Genomic DNA, 22,078 nt, shown 5'->3' on the forward strand with positions numbered 1-22,078 from the left:
CACAACATGCCAGGCCTGACCTGGGAGAGGCAGCCCCATACAGCTGTCCAGTCTGAAATTTCTTCCCATATTGAGGCCTAAGTAGGCAACTGTTGGCCATCAGGCTTCTCAGTGGCTGTGAGCATTTGGCACAGCATCTGACATGCCAAAGCTCTTTGATGGAGGAATGAAATGAAAGAAAGAAACTGACTTCAGTGGCTGAGGCCTCTTTCCCACCATCTGTCTGCATGCTGAGGCTGCCCCGCAGTTTGCTTTAGTAGCCTCTTTCTCCCCGCCAGCCCCACACTTCCAGATCCTCATGCCATCGTTGACTTTGTGGGGACCTCAGCAACCTCCATTGTTGAGTTGGCAGGAAATGCTGTGTCTTCCCTCTCACAACTGTAGGAAGACAACACGCACATCCTAGCAGTTAAAATCCCTGCTGGGGGTGTGTTCCTCCAATTTTGTAAATATGGCACAAAGTCTCAGAGAGCCTTGGCAGGTGGCAAGGGAAGCAGTTGAGCACACAATGATTTGAAACATGGCTGATGGGGAGTTCTTGGCCAAGATACTGAGCCAATCACAGAGTTAATCCATTGCACTTTTTTTTTTTTATAGTTTTCTCTCTGCAAAGCATCTTAGTGACCGTCTATTCTTACAAACATAGACACTGTTGAACCAATACATTAGTCCCTGCTTATGTAGGAGGATATGTTCCAAGACAGTGGTGTCTGAAATCACTAATAATACCAAGCCCTATGTTATTTCCTATACTGAATACCTATGATAAAGTTTAATTTATAAATTAGACATAATAAGATTAGCAACAATATTAATAAGATAAAACAATTATAGTAATATACTGTGATAAAATTTCTGGCATCACTGTATGTACATTTTGGGACCATAATTAAGTAAAATAAAGGTAACTTGAACATAAGCTCTGAGATACTGTGACAGTAGATCTGATAACTAATAAAACAGCTGCTAAATAATAGAGGGGTAGCATATACAATGTGGATACACTGGACAAAGGAATGATTCATATACCAGGTGGGAGGGCACAAGATTTCATAGTGCTAGTCAGAAGAGTATACAATTTAAAACTTATGAATTGCTTACTTCTGGAATTTTCTATTTAATATTTTTAAATTGTAGTTGCCTATGAGTAGCTGAGACCATGGAAATTGAAACCATGGATAAGGTTGCTCTATATTTCCACTTTGGAGCTTCTCCTTTAAACATGTTTCCACAAATTAAAATGACATATGTGCAGGGTCATTAGGCAGCATTATTATAGTAACAAAAGACTGAATGAAAAGAATTCCAGTGTTTATTAATGAGGGACTAGGGTCCATCTGGCCAATGGAATACTGTAAAAAAGAAAAAATTGAGAATACTCTATTTACTGCCAGAGATCAATCTTCAAAATATATTAAGTGAAAAATGCAGAATTAAGTCCTAGGTGTAATATGACAACTTTTGTATAAAAATTTAAAACCCAGAGTCTGTATTCATATTTACTTACATGTACTTAAAAAACTTTAATACATAAGAAACTTGATATGTGTCAGAAGTGAGAACTGTGAGGACAGAGCCTAGGAGGAGAGGAAGACATTTCATTGTGTATTTTTTTTTTTTAACAGATTTTGGTTCCAGAATCTTGATTTATTACCTATCTAAAAACAAAATCAGAAAAATGAAATGAGTCTCACTATGCTCCCCTAGTGCTATTAAAATAGTTGTGCTTTCATTTCTACATAGCTAAAACCCGGGTACAATGATTTTGAACTAGAAAGAGTTGACCCATTTCTAGAAACCAGTATTCATAAGAAAGATGACAGAAGCAGCAATGAGGTGGGCCTCATTAGATGAGAGAGAACAGTGTCCCAGATATAGTAATTCCCCTGAGTTAAAGGAATATGGCCTCTAAGACCACTGGGAAAGATGACTGCTCCCTGCAGATGGCTGTGTTTGGAGCAAGCTGTGTGCCAATGTAAAGTTTTCTATATTTATAACTTTCATGAAGCAGTGTACATTATAAATCGAAGGGAAACAAGGCAATGCATTTCTTTACTCTGAGTTATTAAGTTAGGCCTTATTGTGGCAGTCATTAAGTCAAAGGCTCTGTCCAAAAGCTGGTTATGAGCATGCTGTGCATGTGAGTTCTTCAGTGATTGGACCACACAGCCTATCTTGGGATCACACAGAACAAGGACGAGATGCTTATTCCTGAGCTCATGCTCAATGACCAAGTGAAACATAGCAGGGCCATCTAAGTGTATTGCTAGAACCCCAGCATTTTGGAGGTGGCATCACAATAAGACCTTCAGCAAATTTTTCTGAATAAGTGAATCGACCGAGTTCCTCTGGGGAACTGTAGGGGAACTCTGAAATCCATACTTGTTGCCTTCAAAAGATTTGCATGCACCTGAGTCTACAGGCTTTAGCAGTTCTTAAATGAAAATTAGCCACAGATGGGCATCTCCCATCCTGATGGAGAAGAACACTGAGTAGGCTCATGGCTGCACTCAGAGCAGGAAAGAGCCCACGTCAGGAGCCTGAGTTCCTTTCATGGGACCCAGCAAAAGGCGACAATGTAAAGTTTTCTATATGTTTATACCTTTCATGAAGCAGTGTACGTTATAAATCGAAGGGGAACAAGACAATGCATTTCTTTACTCTGGGTTATTAAATTAACTCAATGATTGCCACAATAATGACTGCCTTTATTGTGGCAGTCATTAAGTTAAAGGCTCTCTGCTTTCTTTAGAACAAGGCATGAATGTCTGTAACGTTTTCATATTAAACTTAGGAGACACACTAACATTGTGACTCCTCCCAAGCACTGGTTAGCCTGAATCTTAGGGACATTCATGTGTGGCTGGTCATGAATCTCCTTTGCCTCGCTGTCAGAAAGTGAGCAGTTGCACCCACGAGCCCCCCTCCCCACCACAGATGTACATGTCTGTCCCATGGATTGTGGGTTGTAGCCTCATCTCTGCCTCCTGTGTTTCCCACTTTCCTTCATGTTTCTTATCTCTTTCCAATCAAAATTTTCTGTCCGTATCCATCTGTATTTTTAAGCTTCTTGAAAATTCTCACCAGTCGTGGGATGAATAAAATCCCTTCAAAGAAAGAACAAAACCAAGTCCTTGAGGAATACTTTGTAGATGGTTCCTTATTTTATAGAGGAGGAACCTGAAATCCCGAGAGGTGGATCAGCCTACCTGAGCTTACAGCAAGCTTGCAACCCAGTGAGGGGCACCTGGACCCAGAGCTGACGACTCTCTGCTCTCCTAGGTGGGGCACAAGGACAAATGCAAAAAAGGCTGGGAAGCTGCCTGCAGTCCATTTCAAGGATAAAACTACAGCCCGATCCTCCTGGCCCAGTTGCCTGCCTTCTTTGAATAAATATGATTCTCTGTAGGATTTTAAAAAAATACCTTCCTAGTAGAAAGGGGCTTCTAGCTATTAACTTTTTTACTCTGTTGAGTTTTCCTTTGACTTTAGCGGTGGCTCTACCCGCTCTGAACTTGGCATTTCAGTTAACACCTAGTGGCTTAGAACTTGCTGAGTCTGTTCATGCTATTCCTTCAATGGAGAATGCCCTTCCCACCTTCTCACATGGAAATTCTTATATGTCCTTGGCTCTTAGTACGGGTATGTGGGGCTCATTTCTATGACATTGAGAATATGCCATATCTAAACTTTACCATTTGACATTCATTTCCAGTGTTGGCTAATCTGCATGGGGGTGCGTGAGGGGGGGCCTGGTCTTCCTTGTTGCCTCTCTTTGGCCTGGTGTGGTGCTCAGTGAGTGTGATTTGGCCTCAGCTTCAACTCAGCAGAAGCTCAAAAAGGTGTTTTCATTTTTCACTTCTGATTCAGTGGAGGCATCTTCTGAATCATTGAGTCTTTTTTTTTTCTTTTTAACTTTCATTTTTTTAAACTCTCCAAAAGAGCAAGGAAGAGTGTCTTAGTCACCTTGACTACCATATCAAAATACCATAGACTGGGTGGCTTTAACAACAGAAATTTATTTTTTGACAGTTCCAGAGGCTGGAATGTTCAAGACCAGCAGGATGGGTATCTTGAGAAGGCTGTCTCCTTGAGTCTGTCTTTTCACCAAGTGCTTACGTGACCTCATCTTTGTGCGTACGAGTGGGGAGGGAGACAAGCGCATACCATCCAAGAGTGCATGCTCTAATCTATTTTTTAAAAAATTTCTTGGCATTGGGGGTTGAACCCGGGGCTTGGTACATGCTAACCACATGCTCTACCACTAAATTACACCCCCCAACCCTGTCTGTTCTGATAAAGGCACTAATACCATCATGATGGTGCCACACTACTAATTACTGCCCCCTAATGGTCTCACCTCCAAAAACCATCACAATGGGATTTAGATCCTCAACATAAGAACTTAGGAGGACACATTTTAGTCCATGTCATATGGGTTCACAAATGACATACTGACATTTTGCAGTAAGAGCTGAGAATTGTATGGTCAGAACTGTCAGGTCTTTTTGGTTTGTGTCAGTCCCTCTAGTAGAATTCGGCCGGTGACTGAGTCTTGTGCAAGCCTTGTATGTTTCCAGGGAGTTCTCACTGTTGTCCTTTAGACCCCAGTTTGGAGCCAGGGTTCAGCCTTTCATATCATGCAGAGGGCTCACTTCTTCCAGCTGATGCTCCTTGAGGAATTGCTTGGCTAAAGAAAGGTGGCCAGTCAGTCACAAGCTGTGAAGGGGTTTTACCAGATGGACATCATGTTTCCTATCTTTGAACATTGCAAGGAGATATTGGGCACCAAGGTCTTGAGGTATATCTTTTGGCACATCAATAATTTTACCTCTGTTATGGCAAAGTAGAACAATAACCTGAATGGAAATTAATGTTATATCAAAAGAAGATGAAAAAAAAATCTCCATGGCCTTGGGTAAGTATAATTATGGTGCTTATAGATAAAGCTTGTTTGAGTTTAAATTTACCTTATTTCTAAAAGTAGTCTGCAAAGATTATATTTATACTTTGATTGAATCAAAGTAACTAGAAAATAAAAATACCTTAGCCACATGCGCTTCCTTGCCAGCAACACAGGGTAACCCTGAACTTGGAAGTCTGATAGAACTTTTTAATCAGCAGGACAGAAGTTTCAAGAGTAACTGGCAGAAATCCATCTTTCTGCAAATAAGTCTGATAGTAGGTGTGAACATTGACTGAGGAAAGTGAAACCAAGAAAGTGAAAAGTACTAGAATGAAGAATTATTCTAAGATTTCACACCAGGCTGTTGCTGAATGGAATTTTGGGGAAATAGAATAGTCTCAAATTCTCTATTTATCTTGTACAACTGGATGTTCTAAATGTATCTGTAAAGGTTGGAATATAGCATGAACAAAGTCCTGAGTTCAATCCCCAGTACCACAAAAAGTTATGGATGTACACACATACATATATGGGTTCACAAATGACACACTGATATTTTGCAGTAAGAGCTAAGAATTGTATGGTCAGAACTATCAGGACTTTTTGGTTTGTGGATACATACATATATGTATGTATGTGTTTATATATATATATATATATATATATATATATATATATATATATATATATATATTATTTAACTTATACTTAGTAAAGAATAAACAATAGTTAGTTAACTTGTAGTCCCCCTCTATTTGAAAAAAATTACAGTAGTAAAATAATTAGCCTAATCAGGTATCTTAGAATGAGCTGAAGCCAAGCACCCAAAAAAGAGAGGGAAGAAGCTCTCCAAAGGTACCACGAAACACCATTTCAACAGACTCATTAATATGCCAAGAAATGTGGGTACCAAAAGGAAATGCTGGACACTCAACTCAGAGGAGCTCTCTGAAGGTCTGCCTGTGTTATAGAGTTCAGGGTTCAGGTGTTGCTCAGTGGTAGAGCACTTGCCTAGTATGTGCTGGGTATGATCCTTAGCACTGCGGAAAACCCAAAATTTCAGGGTTTTGATGCTTGAATTCTACTACCCACTCCTCCTCCCTTCTTGGAATGTAGACCAAGAGAACATATGGACAAGGAGTAGTCGGCAAGTGGCAAACAAAGTTGGGTTGAAAATAACACCAACTCAGCCATGGCTGAGAGACATCAAGCTTTCTGCTCTCTGCAACCCACAGAGGCAGAGAGTCAAGAGAGTATTATTGCATGGATTTGAGAGAAAAGAGACCACATGGAGTGTGGGTTCCCACCTTTACAACTCTGGAATCCCACTAACTAGTATAATGATCTTGGCAAATGTACACAGTCAAATGAACAGTTCTTCACCTCGGAGTGAAGTTGAAAGAGAACGAAAAGGATGGAAGTGGAGGCAGACGGGTTCCTTCCCCCTTGGGCAGAAATGGAACCAAGAGAAAAAGGAACTGAATATGCCTCTTGCCTCCAAACTGCCCTGGTCGTCACCATCGGTCACACATGTCTGAAGAGAAAGAAAGGCCTATTGCCCCAAGCTGGTGTATACAAAATTCCACACTGTGATTTTTTTAAAGTTAATTAAAATTGTAATGATGAATAGATGTCAGTAATCAGAAAGAGATTCAGAACAAACTACACAAATCCTCCCCTCCTTGCCGCACCCTGGCATTCAGTAGCTCCAGGAAAATAGCAGTTGGTCAGGCCTGGCTTGAAAAATCAGTGGCTCAGATCTCTCTGGGTCTGTTTTCATTTGTACATAATAAAGGGACACCTTCCACTTGAGGGTGTCATACCTTGCTTGCAACAACAGAAACGACTGGGGAAAAACAGATAAATTGCAAAAACTGAATTTTTAAGAAAATGGCAGAAAGCAATAAGAGTGAAATTAAGTAGATTTCCAGAGTGAAAAGAAGCCCACCTAACTATACTGAGTCACGCAGGTTGGGGTGGGGAAGGAGGGAGAATATTTGCTCTTTCTGGCTGTGAACTAAGGATGTGGCTTTGTCCAAGAGGAAGAGATATTCTCAGGGAAAGAGAAACCAGCAGAATTTTTAGCATTCATATGGAACTGGCTTGATGGTTTGGAAACTGGGGGAACTCCAGTTTTCTCTTGAGGTGGTTGCTGAGTTCTGGGGCAGTGGAGAGATTGCAGGTTGACTCAGAAAGGCAAACAGAAAACTCTTGGGGTGTGTAGGAGACAAAGTCCTGCTAGAAGGAAGGGCCTGAGACAAATGTGTGTCATCTGCTAAAGACAGTTTCCGGATTTTGAACCTGCCTGGGATGGAAGGCTAAATAGCTAAGGTCAAAACCTTTGAATGGTGTTGGGGTTGGGGCTCAGCGTAGAGTGCTCGCCTTGCACGTGCAAGGCCCTGGCTTTGATCCTCAGTACCACATAAAAATAAATAAAATAAAGGTATTGTGTTCAACTACAACTAAAAAATAAATACTAAAAAAAAAAAAAGCCTTTGAATGGCAGAACTTTCATGAATGAGGAGACAGAGATCCACCAAGCTTTTAAACATAACTTTGGGAAGATCACACCTGAGAGTCTAGATAAAGTAAAAGTGGACTAAGTTACTAAAGCTGCAACCCATATCTGAATCTCTTAGTCCCTGAGTGCATTGAGGCCATCTCCTATTCGAGGAAAAACTTGCTAGTAGAAGGTGTCATCTAGTCTCCATAGTTGTTTTACATACAGTGTCCAGCACACAATTAAAGATATAGACATGTGAAAAATAGACAGGAAAATGTGTCTGAAAATCAAATGGGAGAAATCATAGAAACAAACCCACAAATGAGCCACACATTGGAATTAGCAATAACTTTACAAAGACTGGATATTGTGTTAAAGAGGAAAATATGGACAGAATGTGGAGAGAATTTCAATGCAAAATTGGAATCTGTAATAAAGAAGTAATAGAGCTGAAAAATACATCTGAAATTAATAGATGGGTTAGATCTAAGAGCAGTTCTGGATACAATGTAGCAGGATTAGTGAACTCAAGGTCAATAGCAATACTCAGAGTGAAGCACAGAGGAAAAAAAATAATGGAAAGCATAGAACAATGTACAAGAGACATGGGGTAAATACTTAAAAGAGACACACACACACACACACACACACACTTACATATACATATATATATTTAAACACTTCCATTTTGTATACCTTTATTTTTATGTGGTGCTGAGGATTGAACCCAGTGCCTCACACATGCTAGGCAAGTGCTCTACTGCTGAGCTACAACCTCAGCCCCTAATATATGTTTAATTGGAGTTCCAGAAGAACAGTAGGAAGAGGTGGAGCAGAAGCAATATTTGAAGGGATAATAACTGAGAATTTTCCAAAAGTATTGCAACACATCAACCCACAGCTTCAAGAAGCTCGCCAAATCCCAAACATAGTATAAAAAAAACAAAATAAAAAAGCCCCCCAAACCATAATTAAGCATATCCTAGTCAAACTGCTGAAAATGAGATATAAAGAGAAAATCTTAAAATCAAGTAGAGAAAAAAGAAATTATTTAAAATTGAGGAAGCAACCATAAGCATTGGAAGGCTGACTTTTTAACTAAACTATGAGCACCAATATGCAAAGAAATGACATCTTTAAAGTGCTAACAAAATAAGGGGAGACATTGGATCATCTCCCTACTCCATTCCTGTTTCTGCTTTAAAGAACTTGTTACCAACCTCTTCAAAATTACCATGAAAATATTTGGAGAATTAGTATGGAAGATTTTTCTAGACTCTTTTGCTTGTTTGATCTCCTTATTCTCAGATTTCTATTGAGTCACAAAACCTCAGATTTAAGTCATTATAAATCAAATGCAGTCATGCATATTTTGGATTGATCATGTTCTAGAATAGAATATAGATGTTACAAGAGAATAACTTTTCTATAAAATGGAAAACCTAACTATGATGAATGCATAATGTTCATTAAGATGTTGGATGAAGTGATTTAGAGTTCTTTGTTACTTAAAATGTGACCATGACACCAAAAAGCATAACAAAAACTAGTTCAAGGGTCTAGGAATATTGCTTAGTTGGTGGAGTGGTAGCCTAGCATACACAAGGCCCTGGGTTCAATCCCCAGCACCACACACACACAAAAAAAAAAAAAAAAAAAAGTAGAAGTAGTTCAATTGAACTTCATTAAAATTAAGAACTTTTGAACTGTAAAGGATAAGCTCAAACAAATCATATATCTGATGTAAGACTTGTATCTAGAATTTGTAAAAAAAATTCTTATACCTCAATAATAAAAGATAACCCAATTTTTTGAGGGGCAAAGGATCTAGACAGTTCTTTGAAGAAGATGAATAAGTCCATGAAAAGATGGCCAACAAGTCCATGAAAAAGTACTCAATATTACTAGTCATCGGGGAAATGCAAGGCAAAACCACATGAGATATCACTTTATTATGATGACCAAAAAAAAAAAAAAAAGGTAATAACAAGAATGGGAAGAAATTGAAACCTGCATACACTGCTGGTGGGAAATGTAAAATGGTGTAGTTAATGACAGTCACAGTGATGATGCAGGTAGTGATGATGGGGTCTTGTTTGACCGTGTTCTGGCTTATTTCATCAATGTTATAAAGTGGTCCTGTGATTTTTGACAATTTTATGGATATTTTTACTCCAACTAGTGATCTATCAACAACTGGGAGATTCAACCTTGTGTTTATTACAAGGAGAGCGTCTAAAAACCATCCATACCAGGGTCTCTAACAAATCTCTATTTGATTGACATGCAACAGAATATTAGTGAGTTATTTGTATTTTAACTTCTCACAAAAGTCTGGATATGGAGTCAAAGTTGAGAACCACTGAGCCACACTGACATCTCCAGGGCTTAGCAAAGCTGCCCTGGCGGGTCAACATAGAGGTGGGAAGGAGGCTTGGCACAGGACTCAGGAGAACTTGGTTTTAGTCCCAACTCTCCCCTTGTAACTATGTACTCTGAGCAAGATATTTACCCTTGTGAGCTTTGATGTTTTCATCTGTGAAAATGGGTTAAGCACCCTCCTGTGCAGTGATGTCGTGGGGATCTCATGAGATCACACATGTGGCACTGTGAAGGCTGATGTCTGGAATATTTTATGTCCTCATTCTGGTTATTTTCTTCCATGACCTAGATACTCACATTACATTTAAAAAAATTTTTTTCTCTCCTATTTCTTCTCCCATAAAATGTTGGAGTTTGGTAAAAGTCACCTAAGATTTTTCCAGGATTAAAATTGATCTTGCCTTCACATAAGCCTAATCTCTTTTGTCCCTCTTCTGTGTTCTCAGTTCCATTGTGCTTACAATAAATGTTTTCCTGATGTCTGACAAAACTAATGGTTCCTATGTTTTAAATGAGGCGATACCAAAGACTATTAATAGCCATGTCTGGAGGTTAGTGTGAGATGTTGCTCATTAATAATTATACTGATCATGGTAATAAATCACCAGATGGGTAATAAGAGTTAATTGAATATTTGAATAATGCCAAATAGAGTTCTCAGCCTTAGCTGCGGTTTCTATCTCATGGATATGGACTAGTTCCTTGATACTAGAAGTAAAAGCCGGGTCTCCGATTATAAACTTTACATTAGATTTCCTCAGTTACCTAAAAGGAAGGCTGGATTAGTAGCATTCATATGTGAGTTTTCTACCTGGACTCCAAGACTGTCCACACAAACTTCCAGCTCTGTGGTCTATGAGAGAGCAAGTTCACTGTTCATGAAGATGTGGCCGGGCGTTCACATAGCAGGCTGAGAAAATAGGTCTTGGTGCCATGTTGCTGGAATTGAAGGTCTAGAACAGCACCTGCTATCGCGTGGGCATTGGTCCAATGCAGTGGCTGTTAGTAGGTCTGGGTTAGACTCTGAGCTTCTGCAGCCCTCCAAACTCCCTGTTGATAATGGTGCAGCTTGTCTGGACCACACTTTGCATGACAGATAGATGATATCTATTGTTCTGTCCACCAGCACTTTCCATACCTTCTTCGGGGGAAATGTTCCTTCCTGTGCTCCAGCCTTGAAGTTGAAGAATGATCTTCTGTATTCTTAGATTACTCTGCCTCTCTAGTCATAGTTAGCCAACTGCCCCTGGACCTAGTGAGAACATTCACTGGCTTGTTTGGACTTGGAACCAGAGAGATCCAGTCTCAGATCCTTTCTGTGGAGCTCTTTCTAGTCCTGTGGAGGTCATTGATCAATGGGGAAGGGCAGAGAGAGTGTCCCTGTGGTTGTCAAGTTCTCAGGGCCAGTTGTCCTTCAGATGTGAAAAGAGATTTAAACAACAAACAATACTGTGATCATAGAGGTTATATTACCACTAGATCACCACCGATGTCTAGTGCAGTTGTACAAAATCTAACAGGTGCACATCACACCAGGTCTCTGTTGTTAGCCCCTGGACATTCAAAGCTGAAGAGCACAACCTGATTCAAGAGACCATACATTTCAGTGGAGTTTGTCATGTGAAGTAGGGAGGTGGGGTGTGCCCGATCCATTCATGTGTGTAAATGGAGTTCAGGTCAGGAAAAGTTTTCTAGGAATGGACTTTGGAGCTGTGAGTAGGAATCGTGTGGACGGGCCTGTGAAATTATTCCAGGCAGGGAGAACTCTCTGAGTGAAGGCAAGATGACACTATGAAGCTGTGTTTGAAAAAAATGACAGCCAGCTTAACAGGGAGGTGCGTGACTTAACTGATTCTGAAGGAATGGACAATGGATGGTCTTACGTGTGTCATATGTACTTAAGAGTCATATGTACTTAAAAAAATACTAAAAAATAATCCTGCCTCTAATTCTCCCACAGATGCCTCACTATCTGGCAGGTTCCCACTAACACTCTCTCCTCCTCCCCCTTATTTCCCTTAAACAGAAAATTTGTCTCAGGATCGAAATGAATGTTTAAAAAACAAATCTGATCCACTTTAAATACCAAAATCTGTTTAAATAACACAGAGGTTATGACATCCGTTGACAAAGCCAGGAAGTTCAAAGCCCTGCAGTCGGCACGTGGCGTTGAGTTCTGCTGTGGTTGGCATTGCTCGGTGTGGGGCAGGTTCTGGTGTTTGTTTTTCAGGTCTGAGTGTGTGAAGGACACAGGCCTCAGACGATTCGACTCTTCTTTAGGAAAAATCTGCATGTTTTAAAATGCTTTTTAAAAGCAAGAACAATAATTGGCAATAATGGTTATTTCTTAATGTCTTTTGAATGGTGAGTTCCAAGAGTAACTTGAAGTCTTTTTTAGGGGCAGACTTTAGTCATTTTAAAGGCTTTTTTTTTTTTTTTTTGTCTTGTTTTGTTTTAAATATTTATGCTTTTATTGACATTTTTGGAGGACAAAGTTAAATTTGTGTCTAGTGTGTTGGGCAATATCATTTCATTGAAGGTGGTGGGAGATTTCAAAGGGGTTCGAGCCCTTCATGGATTCCCAGGGTAAGCTCGTTGCAGTAGGGTCCGTAACATCTAGGACCTGATTGTCAGCTTGGAAATGTTGGGAGCTTGGTTTTGTGCCATCATCATGGAGTGAGATTCACTGGGATTGATGTCTGTTGTTTGGATGAAGGGTTAATTGGTACAATGGGACACCAATCATCATTGATCAGTCCTTCTGGAAGACCAGTTCTATGACTCTGGTGTAAGTCAAGGCTGTAGTCAAGAGGCCAAGGACTGGCCAGAGCCAGGCAGGCTAGAAAGCTCCCTTCCCAGATTGGAGACCAGAGTGAAGTGTGGAATGCTAAGAGGGAACCTGGTATAACTCTGGAGTCAGGATAAAAGCAGGGTCCCATCCTGTGGATTGGGTGGCCCTGGGTGATTGGGGTGCAGTGAGAGAGTATGGAATGGTTGAGGGCTCCTTCTGTGGTTCCAACCTTAGTGCTTCTCCCTAAAGGGTCCTGTTTGAGACCTTGTACTCTAATCAGATGATATTCAGTGCTATGGTTTGATTGTCCCCTCCAAACTCATGTTGAAATTTAATTTGCCATTGTAACAGTATTAACAGGTGGCAACCTTTAAGAGATGATTAAATCACAAGAGTTCTGCCATGAATGAATTAAAGCTGTTGTCTTGGAATAGTTTCCTGATTAAAAACAGTTGAGAGGCTGGGGTTGTGGCTCAGTGGTAGAGCACTCACCTCGCCCATATATATATATATATATATATATATATATATATATATATATATATATATATATATATATATATATTTAAATATAAAAATAAATAAGTGAAATAAAGATATTGTGTCCAACTACAACTAAAAAATTAAAAAACAGCCGAGCTCAGCCCAGTTTCCTCTCTCTGTCTTGCACATGCTCTGTTGCCCTTCTATGAGTTGTGACACACCATAAAGGCCCTATCCAGAAGCCACTGCCATGCTCTTAGACCACCCAGCCTCCAGAACCTTAGCAAATGGATCTCTGTTCTTTATTAATTGCCTCATCGATGATGTTCTATTATAGCAGAAAATGAACTGAGACATTCAGGAAGCCCCCAAGACAAACAAATGTCAAAACCCCTACATTCCTGCAATTAGTGTTTGGCAAATACTGGTGGAAGGGGCAGTGAAGCTCTTGGGATCTAGACAGAGAAATGAAGGCTGGGATCAGTTCTGTGCTTACATGTTCTTGGTACTGCTCTGTGGTCCATTTGGCATTTGGTGACCTTGCCTTCAAGGAGCTGGAAATTAGGAATTAAAGTTATGCTCTTCATACAACACACACACATACACACACACACACACACACACACTCCTTTCTAAGCTCCCAAGGTATTCCAGTACCCCAAGGTATTTCCAATAGGAAAAAGTAGACTCTTCCTACTTGACCCCTCTGTTTAAAGTTTTTTCCCCCAAAATGAGAAGAAATTTTGTTTCTGGGTTGAAATGAAATGCTTCTACATATGTTTCAGAGCAAATTATAAGTTTTCAAGCTCTTGAAGAACCTCTCCCTCAGAGCTGACCCTCCTAACAAGCAAAAGTACTGTGCCTGTTTCTTGTGTGGGTGACTGAGAGATCAGCAGTGGCTCTCAGTCTTTCCTTCCTTAGTAGATGCCGACTGAGCTCCAGGCTGGGATGGTTTAATGTCTTTGACCTGAGGTTCACAGACTGGAGAGGGGAGATCGACTTGTAAATACATCAGTGACAAAGAGACAAAACAGTAGGCAGTTTGTGAGGCTCTCGCCCAGGTAGGGAGAACAAATGCTGGGGGGAGAACAGGTCAAGCAACAGGGCACTTGGGAAAGGTTCCTGGTGGACCCATTTTTTGTTACTATAACAAAATACCTGAGGCAAGTAAAGAAAAAAACATTTATTTAGCTCATAGTTTTGGAGGTTCAAGGGCATTGCACTGGCATCAGTAGTTCTAGTGCTGAACTTCTTGCTGGCAGAGTCCCAAGGTGGCACAAGGCCTCAGATGGTAACAGATGGGGGACATGCATGTTTATGTCTGGTCTCTCTCCCTCTTTGTATAGAGCCATCAGGATTATAGTCAAGGGTTCCCACCTTAATGACCTTATCTACTCCTAACTACTTCCCAAAGGCCCCACCTCTAAACACTGTGGCTGGACTTAGTTTCCACCCTCTTGCTGCTATTGACATGTGACTTTTGGGGTTAAATTCCCACCTGAGCTCAGGGGACAAACCATAGCAATTCTGAAGAGTCCTTATTTCAGAGGAGCCTAGAGAGGAGCCTTGAGATTTAGTCGGGCAAAGTTGGGGGAGTGGGTAAGAATTAAGAATTCAGGCAGAGAGAAGGAAGTAGATTCTGTGTGTGTGTGTGTGTGTGTGTGTTAAAATAAACATAGGTTTTACCATCTTCACCATTTTTAAATGGACAGTTCATCAGCATTATATTGTTGTGCATCTATTACCCATGTCCATAAATTTGTCTTTTTCCCAAACTTTAACTTTGTCTTTGTGAGTTTCTCTGAGTTGGATGACTAAGTACCTCATATAAGTGGAAGCAGTTTTTGTCTTTCTGTGACTGGCTTATTTCACTCAGCACAGTGTCTTCAGGGTTCATCCATTTGGTAACGTTTCAGAATCTCCTCTCTCTCTCTGGCTGAATCATATCCTGTCAGATGTCTGTACCACATTCTGTCTGTCCAGCCCTCAGTGGACACTTGGGTTGTTGCATCTGATTGTTGTACATAATGCTGTTATGAACACAGATGTGCAAATAACCATTTGAGTTTCTGCTTTCAGTGGGTTCTTCCCTTTTAAGCAGTGTGGGGCTTGTGTGAGCCCTTGCTTGTGCTCCTGGCTATGAGAAAAGGTTAACCTAGGGGTCAAGGCCTTTGTTCTACCCCTTGCTGTTGCAAACCAGAAGGGTTCCTGGAGCAAGTCACCATCTCTGGGCCACAGTATCCTACTTATGAACTAAGGCTGTCCCTTCCACCTCTCAGGTTCTGCCCCTTGGTGACTTTGTGTGAAACATTCTGCACCTAGGCTTGGACCACTCAGCTTCTCCTGGCTTCTCTTTCCTCCCTGGTGGAATGAGAAATGGAGTGAACCATTGATGTGACCGCATTTAACAAGGGCACTGTAGATTAGGCCAATGAAAGCTCATGGTGCACAGAAATCTGCCATTTTGCTGAGCCATGAATTTGAACCTCACACGCAGTGAGGCTGATGTGGGAGCAATTCTCTTAGTGGGTAAGCCAGGATGCCCAGCTGCCCCATGTCAACCTTGCTCAGAGGCATGGCTGCCTGCTGCATGCCCTTTCTTAAGAATTGGCTTTTGTGAATTGGTAAGACTACAGCAACTCTGTGCAAAAGAGAGAAGAAGAAGAAACAGAAAGAAAATGCCCCTAAAAGGAGAGCTGACTGTCAGGGCTGGTGGGGAAAGGAGAGCCAAGTGGAGCAGCCTAAGCAACTGACAGTTCTTCCTGAAAGAGTGGCACGCCCCACTGCCTGGTGGCTCTGCCAGGCAAACAACTTCACTGTACATTTGTGACAGAAATAAGACACACCTATTTCTAAGACTTTCATTGAGCATCTCAGCCAGCAGCAAACTCACTCATTGAAAGAGAAAAATGTCCAAGAAGTTTTAGAACATGGCTCAGGAGAAAGGCGGGAGGCTACACAAACATTTTCAGGAAGGAGCAGATGGTGCAGGCACCAGCGTGGTTTACCAAAACCAATCTTGTTTGCAAGTCAGGACTGGTTTGAAAATTTGAAGATGTGTTTTTGTTGGCAAATGGTGCAGTTAATAGGAAGAAGCAGGCCAGCGGCCTGTGTCACGGCTGCCGGGAATCCTCCTAGGCTGAAGGAGCTCCTGTGGGACAGAGACACCAGCCCCAAGCTGTGGGTGTGGCAGAGCAAGGGAGGTGTCCCTCTTCCCAGGCTGAAAGAGGCAAAAAGGAGAAAACTGGAAAAAGGAGAGAAACTGAGCAAAAAAGGGCCTCATGTAGCTGATAAAAATGGACAAAGGAATGACAATAGTGGTGAAGAAATAGAAGTGTCCGGGGGGCCCTTCACAGACGTACAGAAGCGTTCCCTTATACCACATTGCCACCACACTGACATCCAGCAGTAGGCTGCGCTCTTCCCCTCAGTGCCAAGAAGTGCAATTCAATTAGCACCATTCCAGGAAATGTCCAAGAGGTTGCAATAGGAAAGAGGGATTAACAAGGTAGTTAATTTGGGTCAAGACCAAGGAAGGAAAAACAAGAGATAAAAAAACGACAATAAAAATAAGAATAAAAAGGAACATAATGAAAGCAGGCACACACACTATAAAATCATGTCTCCAAATGGCTAAATGCTAATCTATTGGGAAACTAGATGAGATACATTTTTGGAAACCATATCCATGGAAAACTTTTAAGACGCAATAAAAGACTTGACTGGGCTCTTAAAGGCTACCACAACTAGAATCTCCAGGTCCAGGGGCCTTGGAATCAGGGTCAACTTTCGTGTTCAAGAATGCTTTATCCTTTATAGGAAAACAGTGAAGCAGGTGAACTCACTCTTGTGCTTTAGTGTAGCCTTGTTTTTAAAACCAGATGACCACATTGCAAGGTAACACAGTGTTAGCCCTGCCTCACTTATGACCATAGATGCAGATGTCCTAAGTGAAATGTTGTATTTTTAAAAAGAAGAAGGAGGAATGAGGGACAGCTGTCATTCATCGTGTCCTTTAAGGGGGGAAAAACCCCACCACTCACTTCCCACTTTGAGAAATCTTTCCTTTTGTCCCACTTTGCAGTTGTCCCTCTGATCTGGTTTCTACTTTCTTTTTTTCTTTTTTCTGGGTACCAGGGATTGAACTCAGGGGCACTCGACCACTGAGCCACATCCCCAGCTCTATTTTGTATTTTATTTAGAGACAGGGTCTCACTGAGTTGCTTAGGGCCTTGCTAAGTTGCTGAGGCTGGCTTTGAACTTGCAATTCTGCTGTCTCAGCCTCCTGAGCCACTGAGATTACAGGCATGCACTACTGCACCCAGCTGGTTTCTACTTTCTTGTCCATGAAAATGGTACATAGATCTTTTCTGGTGGTCCAGGGTTTTGCTCCAAAGCAATTAGGGGAGCAAACAAAGTTTGCCAAAAACTCAGAATGTGAGGCCAACAGGTAAACCAGAAAGTTCAAAATGTCATAAAGTTTACATACAGAAGGGTTTGCGTTTCTATTTCCAAACTTCTTTCTAAGATGGTAAATGAAAGATGTTAAGTGGGTAAGGAGAGGGTTCATCAGACCTGCTCCCTCCTTCTGGCCATCTGCTTCCTGCCTTGTTCCCATCCATGAGACCTAAAGAGGCCTCTAGGGCAGCATATAAAGTCTCATGGGGGATGGGTAGTTGACATTTCCTAAGGTCTCCAGCATGAATGACCCTCATTCCAACACGGCCTGCTTCCCACCTCCTCTTACAGCAAGAAAGCAGATCCTCAGGATCACCTTCTTCATGGGACCTGTTTTGACCTGCAGAATACAGAATTCTGGAGGCAAGAAACAGCTTGTCTTAAGCAGTTGTTCCGAGTGTGGACAAGGTTGGATCATTGGTTCACACATAATCTCTGTGCCGGTTGCTCAGAAGCACCTCTGGAGTCTGGGTCCTACAACTGCCATTCCTAAGAGACTTTTCTGGAATTTATAGCTCTGAGAGGTGTGGAGATACCTCTTCTCTCTCCTTTGGCTTCTGATACTTGCAGATAATTAATGATTTAACTGCTCTCTTCCCGGGGAAGCTCCTGGTATCTTAGAATGCGTAATGGGCCGGAAAGATGGAACTGGGAGAGGTGGCAGAGAGAGATGGTGCTATGGACCAGGCAGATTGACAGATACATGTGTGTTCGGGAACAGGGTAGTGAGCAGCCTTAACTTGGAGATGAATTCCATATGTGAGGCAAGATGGAAGTGAATATAGTTAATATCCTCCTTTTGTGAGATGAGAAACGTTGGCTGTGTGCCTCTTTTTTTTTTCACCTCCAAATCAGACTAGGATTTAGCATTTTCCAAATGCTTTGCTCAGAGGCCACACTAAATGCTGGGGATTAGGAGGTGTGTGGGGGAAAAGGACACAAAATGGAAAGACATGGCTCATGTCAAGGGGTGTGAAATAATATGATGTAAGCTTGTGAGAAATGATTCTGGGGGTTCCCAGAGTCCTGCTGCTCTGGTGATCTTTTGTTGCAATTCTTTCTGCAGGTGGTCACAGCTGGACTATCAGTATTACTGTTTGATGTGACCCTGACCAGTCCAATTGTGGGATGGTAAGTCTTATGCAATGAAAGGAAATGCAAATTTGTTGTTTCACTTTCAACAGGATACTAATTTTTGCTCAAATGTGGAAGAAAGAGTATGTATTGGGTGTATGTATCCATCCTAATGTAAGTCTTGTATTAGTAAAAGGTTTTTTTTTTTTTTTTTTTTTTGTTAAAGAAGACTCTTACTGATATGTAAACTGACAATCAGAAGAGTGAATATATCACTCTCATACATGACTCAGGACCACATCTAGTTGGTGGGAGCTGGTGCTGGTACCTGGGTGTATCCATGGCATCCTGGTTTCTCTTAGGGCTTCTTGATTGATGCTTTGGGTGCTACCGAAGCCACTAAAACAGCAGTGTTATTTTTAAACGTCAGTAGGAGATTCCTGTGGGAGAAATGTGAGGGGCAGGACTGGTGGCCCTGTGGAATACCATGATGGGTAAGTCTAAGAGATGAACTTGAATCTCGTGTGGCCTTGGCCTGGGAAAGCTTATTCAATAAATAGATATTTACCCATGCCTAATATGTGCCAGGAACTGTTCTTTAAAGTAAGAAATTGCTGCCTCTGTGGTGTCCATAGATGCTCATTCCCCTGCCCAAGGCAAGGCCATATCTAAACCATCCCACACTAACAGAAATGAGTATTTTGGTTCATAGCACTAAGAAAAAGTGATTCCAAACTTCTCTTAGGAGCCACTAATGGGGAGCATTTCCTGCCCCAAGAAGAAAAATGGAAGGAAAAGAATAATTAGGAAATACTCCTGTACCTTTCTCCTCCTCCTCCTCTTATTCTCCCCTCCTCTTTCTTTTAATAACTAAACATTTATTGAGCAAATACTATGCTCCCAACATTTTTACCTTACTATTATTTCTCTTTTACAACACTCCTTCAAATTATCCATATTCAAAAGATGAAGAAACTGAAGTAAAGGATACTATAACCATAAGATGATTAGACCAGGATTCAAACCCAGAGCTCTGTGTGTCCAAAGCCCCATAACCTTCTAGAACTGATTTAAGAAGCACCACAGACCTGCCTTCAGAATAGACAGTGTACCAGGTAGAATCTCATAAGGGAGGGATGAGGGAAGTTGGCTTAGATGTTCCTCTTCCCACCCAAGTGGTGGTGTTACTGTAACAAATACCAGAATCAATCAGCTAACAAGGAGAAAAGGTTTATTTTGGCTCATGGGTTTTGAGGTTTCAGTTCACAGTTGCTTGGGCCCATTGCTTTGGGGCCTATAAAGACACAGGACATCATGGTGGGGAGCATATGTTGGTGGGAGATGCTCACCTCATGGCAACTGGGAAGCAAAGAGAGAAAGAGGAAGGGACTGGAGCCCACAATCCCATTCAAGGACACATCCCTGATGACCTCACTTCCTCCCACTAGGCCCCCTCTCCTACAGGTCCCATCACCTCCCAATAGCACCACAGGCAGCCAGGACTTCAGCATGTGGGCCCATGGGATCACTCATCCAAACCATAGCAGTGATATGAGATATATAGATAATTTAACAGCAAAACAGAGGGATCATAATTGAAGCCATTCTTGCTTAGGGGCTGAATCAGGAAACAAACAACAACAAAAAAATGTCCAGGGTAGCATTTTTAGGACAAAAGTCTCATCATCTTTTATTTTAATTTGAATATGATAGCTATGATTCCATCAGTCAATGTATTTATTGTGTGACTGCTGTCTGCAACTTATATGGAAGCCATTAAAAAGCATAAAACATCATCCATCCCTCAAGGGGCATTCAATGAAAAGGAAAATCAAAAGCTTAATTCATGGGATGGTAGAATAACAGCTGTTTGAATGCCTAGTGAGCATGCAGACTGAAGGAGGGAGAGAAGACAGGAGTACTTGGAAGAAAGGCCTGAACTAGCTTGATACTGAACCTCATGCAGAAGAGAGAGGCTTATGTAGACCAAGGGATAGGAGAGGACTTAGCCCCTCTCACCCAGGAAAAAAAGGGCGGGAGGTGCCAATGGTGAGACTCAGTAGTTTAAGCTGGGGCTGTGGGTCAGCCACTAATCCATGCTCCCTCTTTCTTCTTCTGCACTTAACTTGGAAAGAAATGACATTAAATGGTGGGCTGGTTGATGTCCCAAACCCAACATCCAAGGGAGAAAACATTTGCCTCCTGGGACATTCTTAAATCTCCAAATTTCTGTATCCTTAACCTTCATGGTATTAGTCATGGTGGTATTTTGTTTTGATTTTTGGTAATGGAGATTGAACCCACGGGCCTTAACCACTGAACTACATCCCAAGCCCCCCTTTTTTTAATTTTTTTTTTTTTTTATTTTGAGACAGGGTCTCTCTAAGTTGCCCAGGCTATCCTTGAACTTATGATCGCCCTGCCTCAGCCTCCTGAGTTGCTGGGATTATAGGCATGCACCACAGCACCAGGCTTAGTCTAAATTCTTGATTTTCTTACACATAATACTTCAATCAATCATATTTTGTAAAGAATTTCAGAATGAACCAGAAAAACACAGGTGTTGAACTGAGCGTGAGAAACAAGAATTAGACAGTTCACCAGCGACCAGGAAATGCTAAGTTGGGATATTAAAGAGGCTCTAGTCTGCAAGAGGCTGTGTCTCTAGACTGTTTCACATCCTGTGAACTTGAGGGTATGCCCCAAACAAAATGGAAAGAAATGCTGTGTGTATCCAAATCAAGGAAGCAGCATGTGTGATTATTGCAAAAGGAACCTTGACTTTGGAATTTCCTGATTTTTTTTTTTTTTAAAACTCTTGAGGGTAAGAATGGTGTGTTTTCAGCCTCAAAGAATTTTCCTACCACAAAGTGAACCACCAGAAGGGGCGTGTCAGACTGTAATTCACATTTCTGCCATGCACAGAGCTAGTTGTATTGTGTCTGCACTGGGCGTGTTCAGGTGTGGTTAAGTGACCATCTCTCAGGTCCTTGGAGGGGTGGGCTGATCATTGTGGTGTGGGAGTTTAGACCCATCAGAAGTCACACAAGGCAGGGGCTACAGGCCAATTTTTTTTTTAAACCTACTGCATTTGCCTATACAGTTATAGTTTCTTGTGTTTTGCTTTTCAAATTTTGACTTAGTCATCGACATTTAGAAATTGGGTGATTTTCTTTTACCAGTTCAGCCTTCCAGATTCTTTTGAAAATGTGGAACAGCTGTTAGTTAATGTGGGCCTGCTCTTGCTCACAGGAGCATTGCTGGAATAGACAGAGCTGCCCTTGCATGTGGCCAGGTGCTCTCCAGTTCTGCACAGCCTTCACCACCCCTGGGGGCCAAGGACCTGCTCCAGCTGACATCCTGTATCCAGTCATTTGGATGTTCATTCATGCCACACAACTGCAGGGCTGGGCTCTGAGGCTACAGAGGTAAACTTAATCCCTGACTCTGGCAAGGGTCCCACAATGTCATTATCCACTTT

At 41.5% G+C, this 22,078-nt stretch overlaps 1 protein-coding gene across 4 annotated transcripts in view; it reads left to right on the forward strand.

Annotated features, from left to right (window-relative positions):
* Nucleotides 1-22,078, forward strand: part of Tmem241 (transmembrane protein 241) — a 117,664-nt gene that overhangs the window by 89,941 nt on the left and 5,645 nt on the right. For all 4 annotated transcript variants that reach the window (XM_027935678.2, XM_071602858.1, XM_071602860.1 and 1 more), the window contains one exon: nucleotides 18,590-18,654. In XM_027935678.2, coding sequence (XP_027791479.1) covers nucleotides 18,590-18,654 — 65 coding nt within the window. The remainder of the gene's footprint in view (nucleotides 1-18,589; nucleotides 18,655-22,078) is intronic.

This window comes from Marmota flaviventris, chromosome 16, assembly GCF_047511675.1.
Source record: "Marmota flaviventris isolate mMarFla1 chromosome 16, mMarFla1.hap1, whole genome shotgun sequence".
Taxonomy (NCBI): Eukaryota; Metazoa; Chordata; class Mammalia; order Rodentia; family Sciuridae; genus Marmota; species Marmota flaviventris.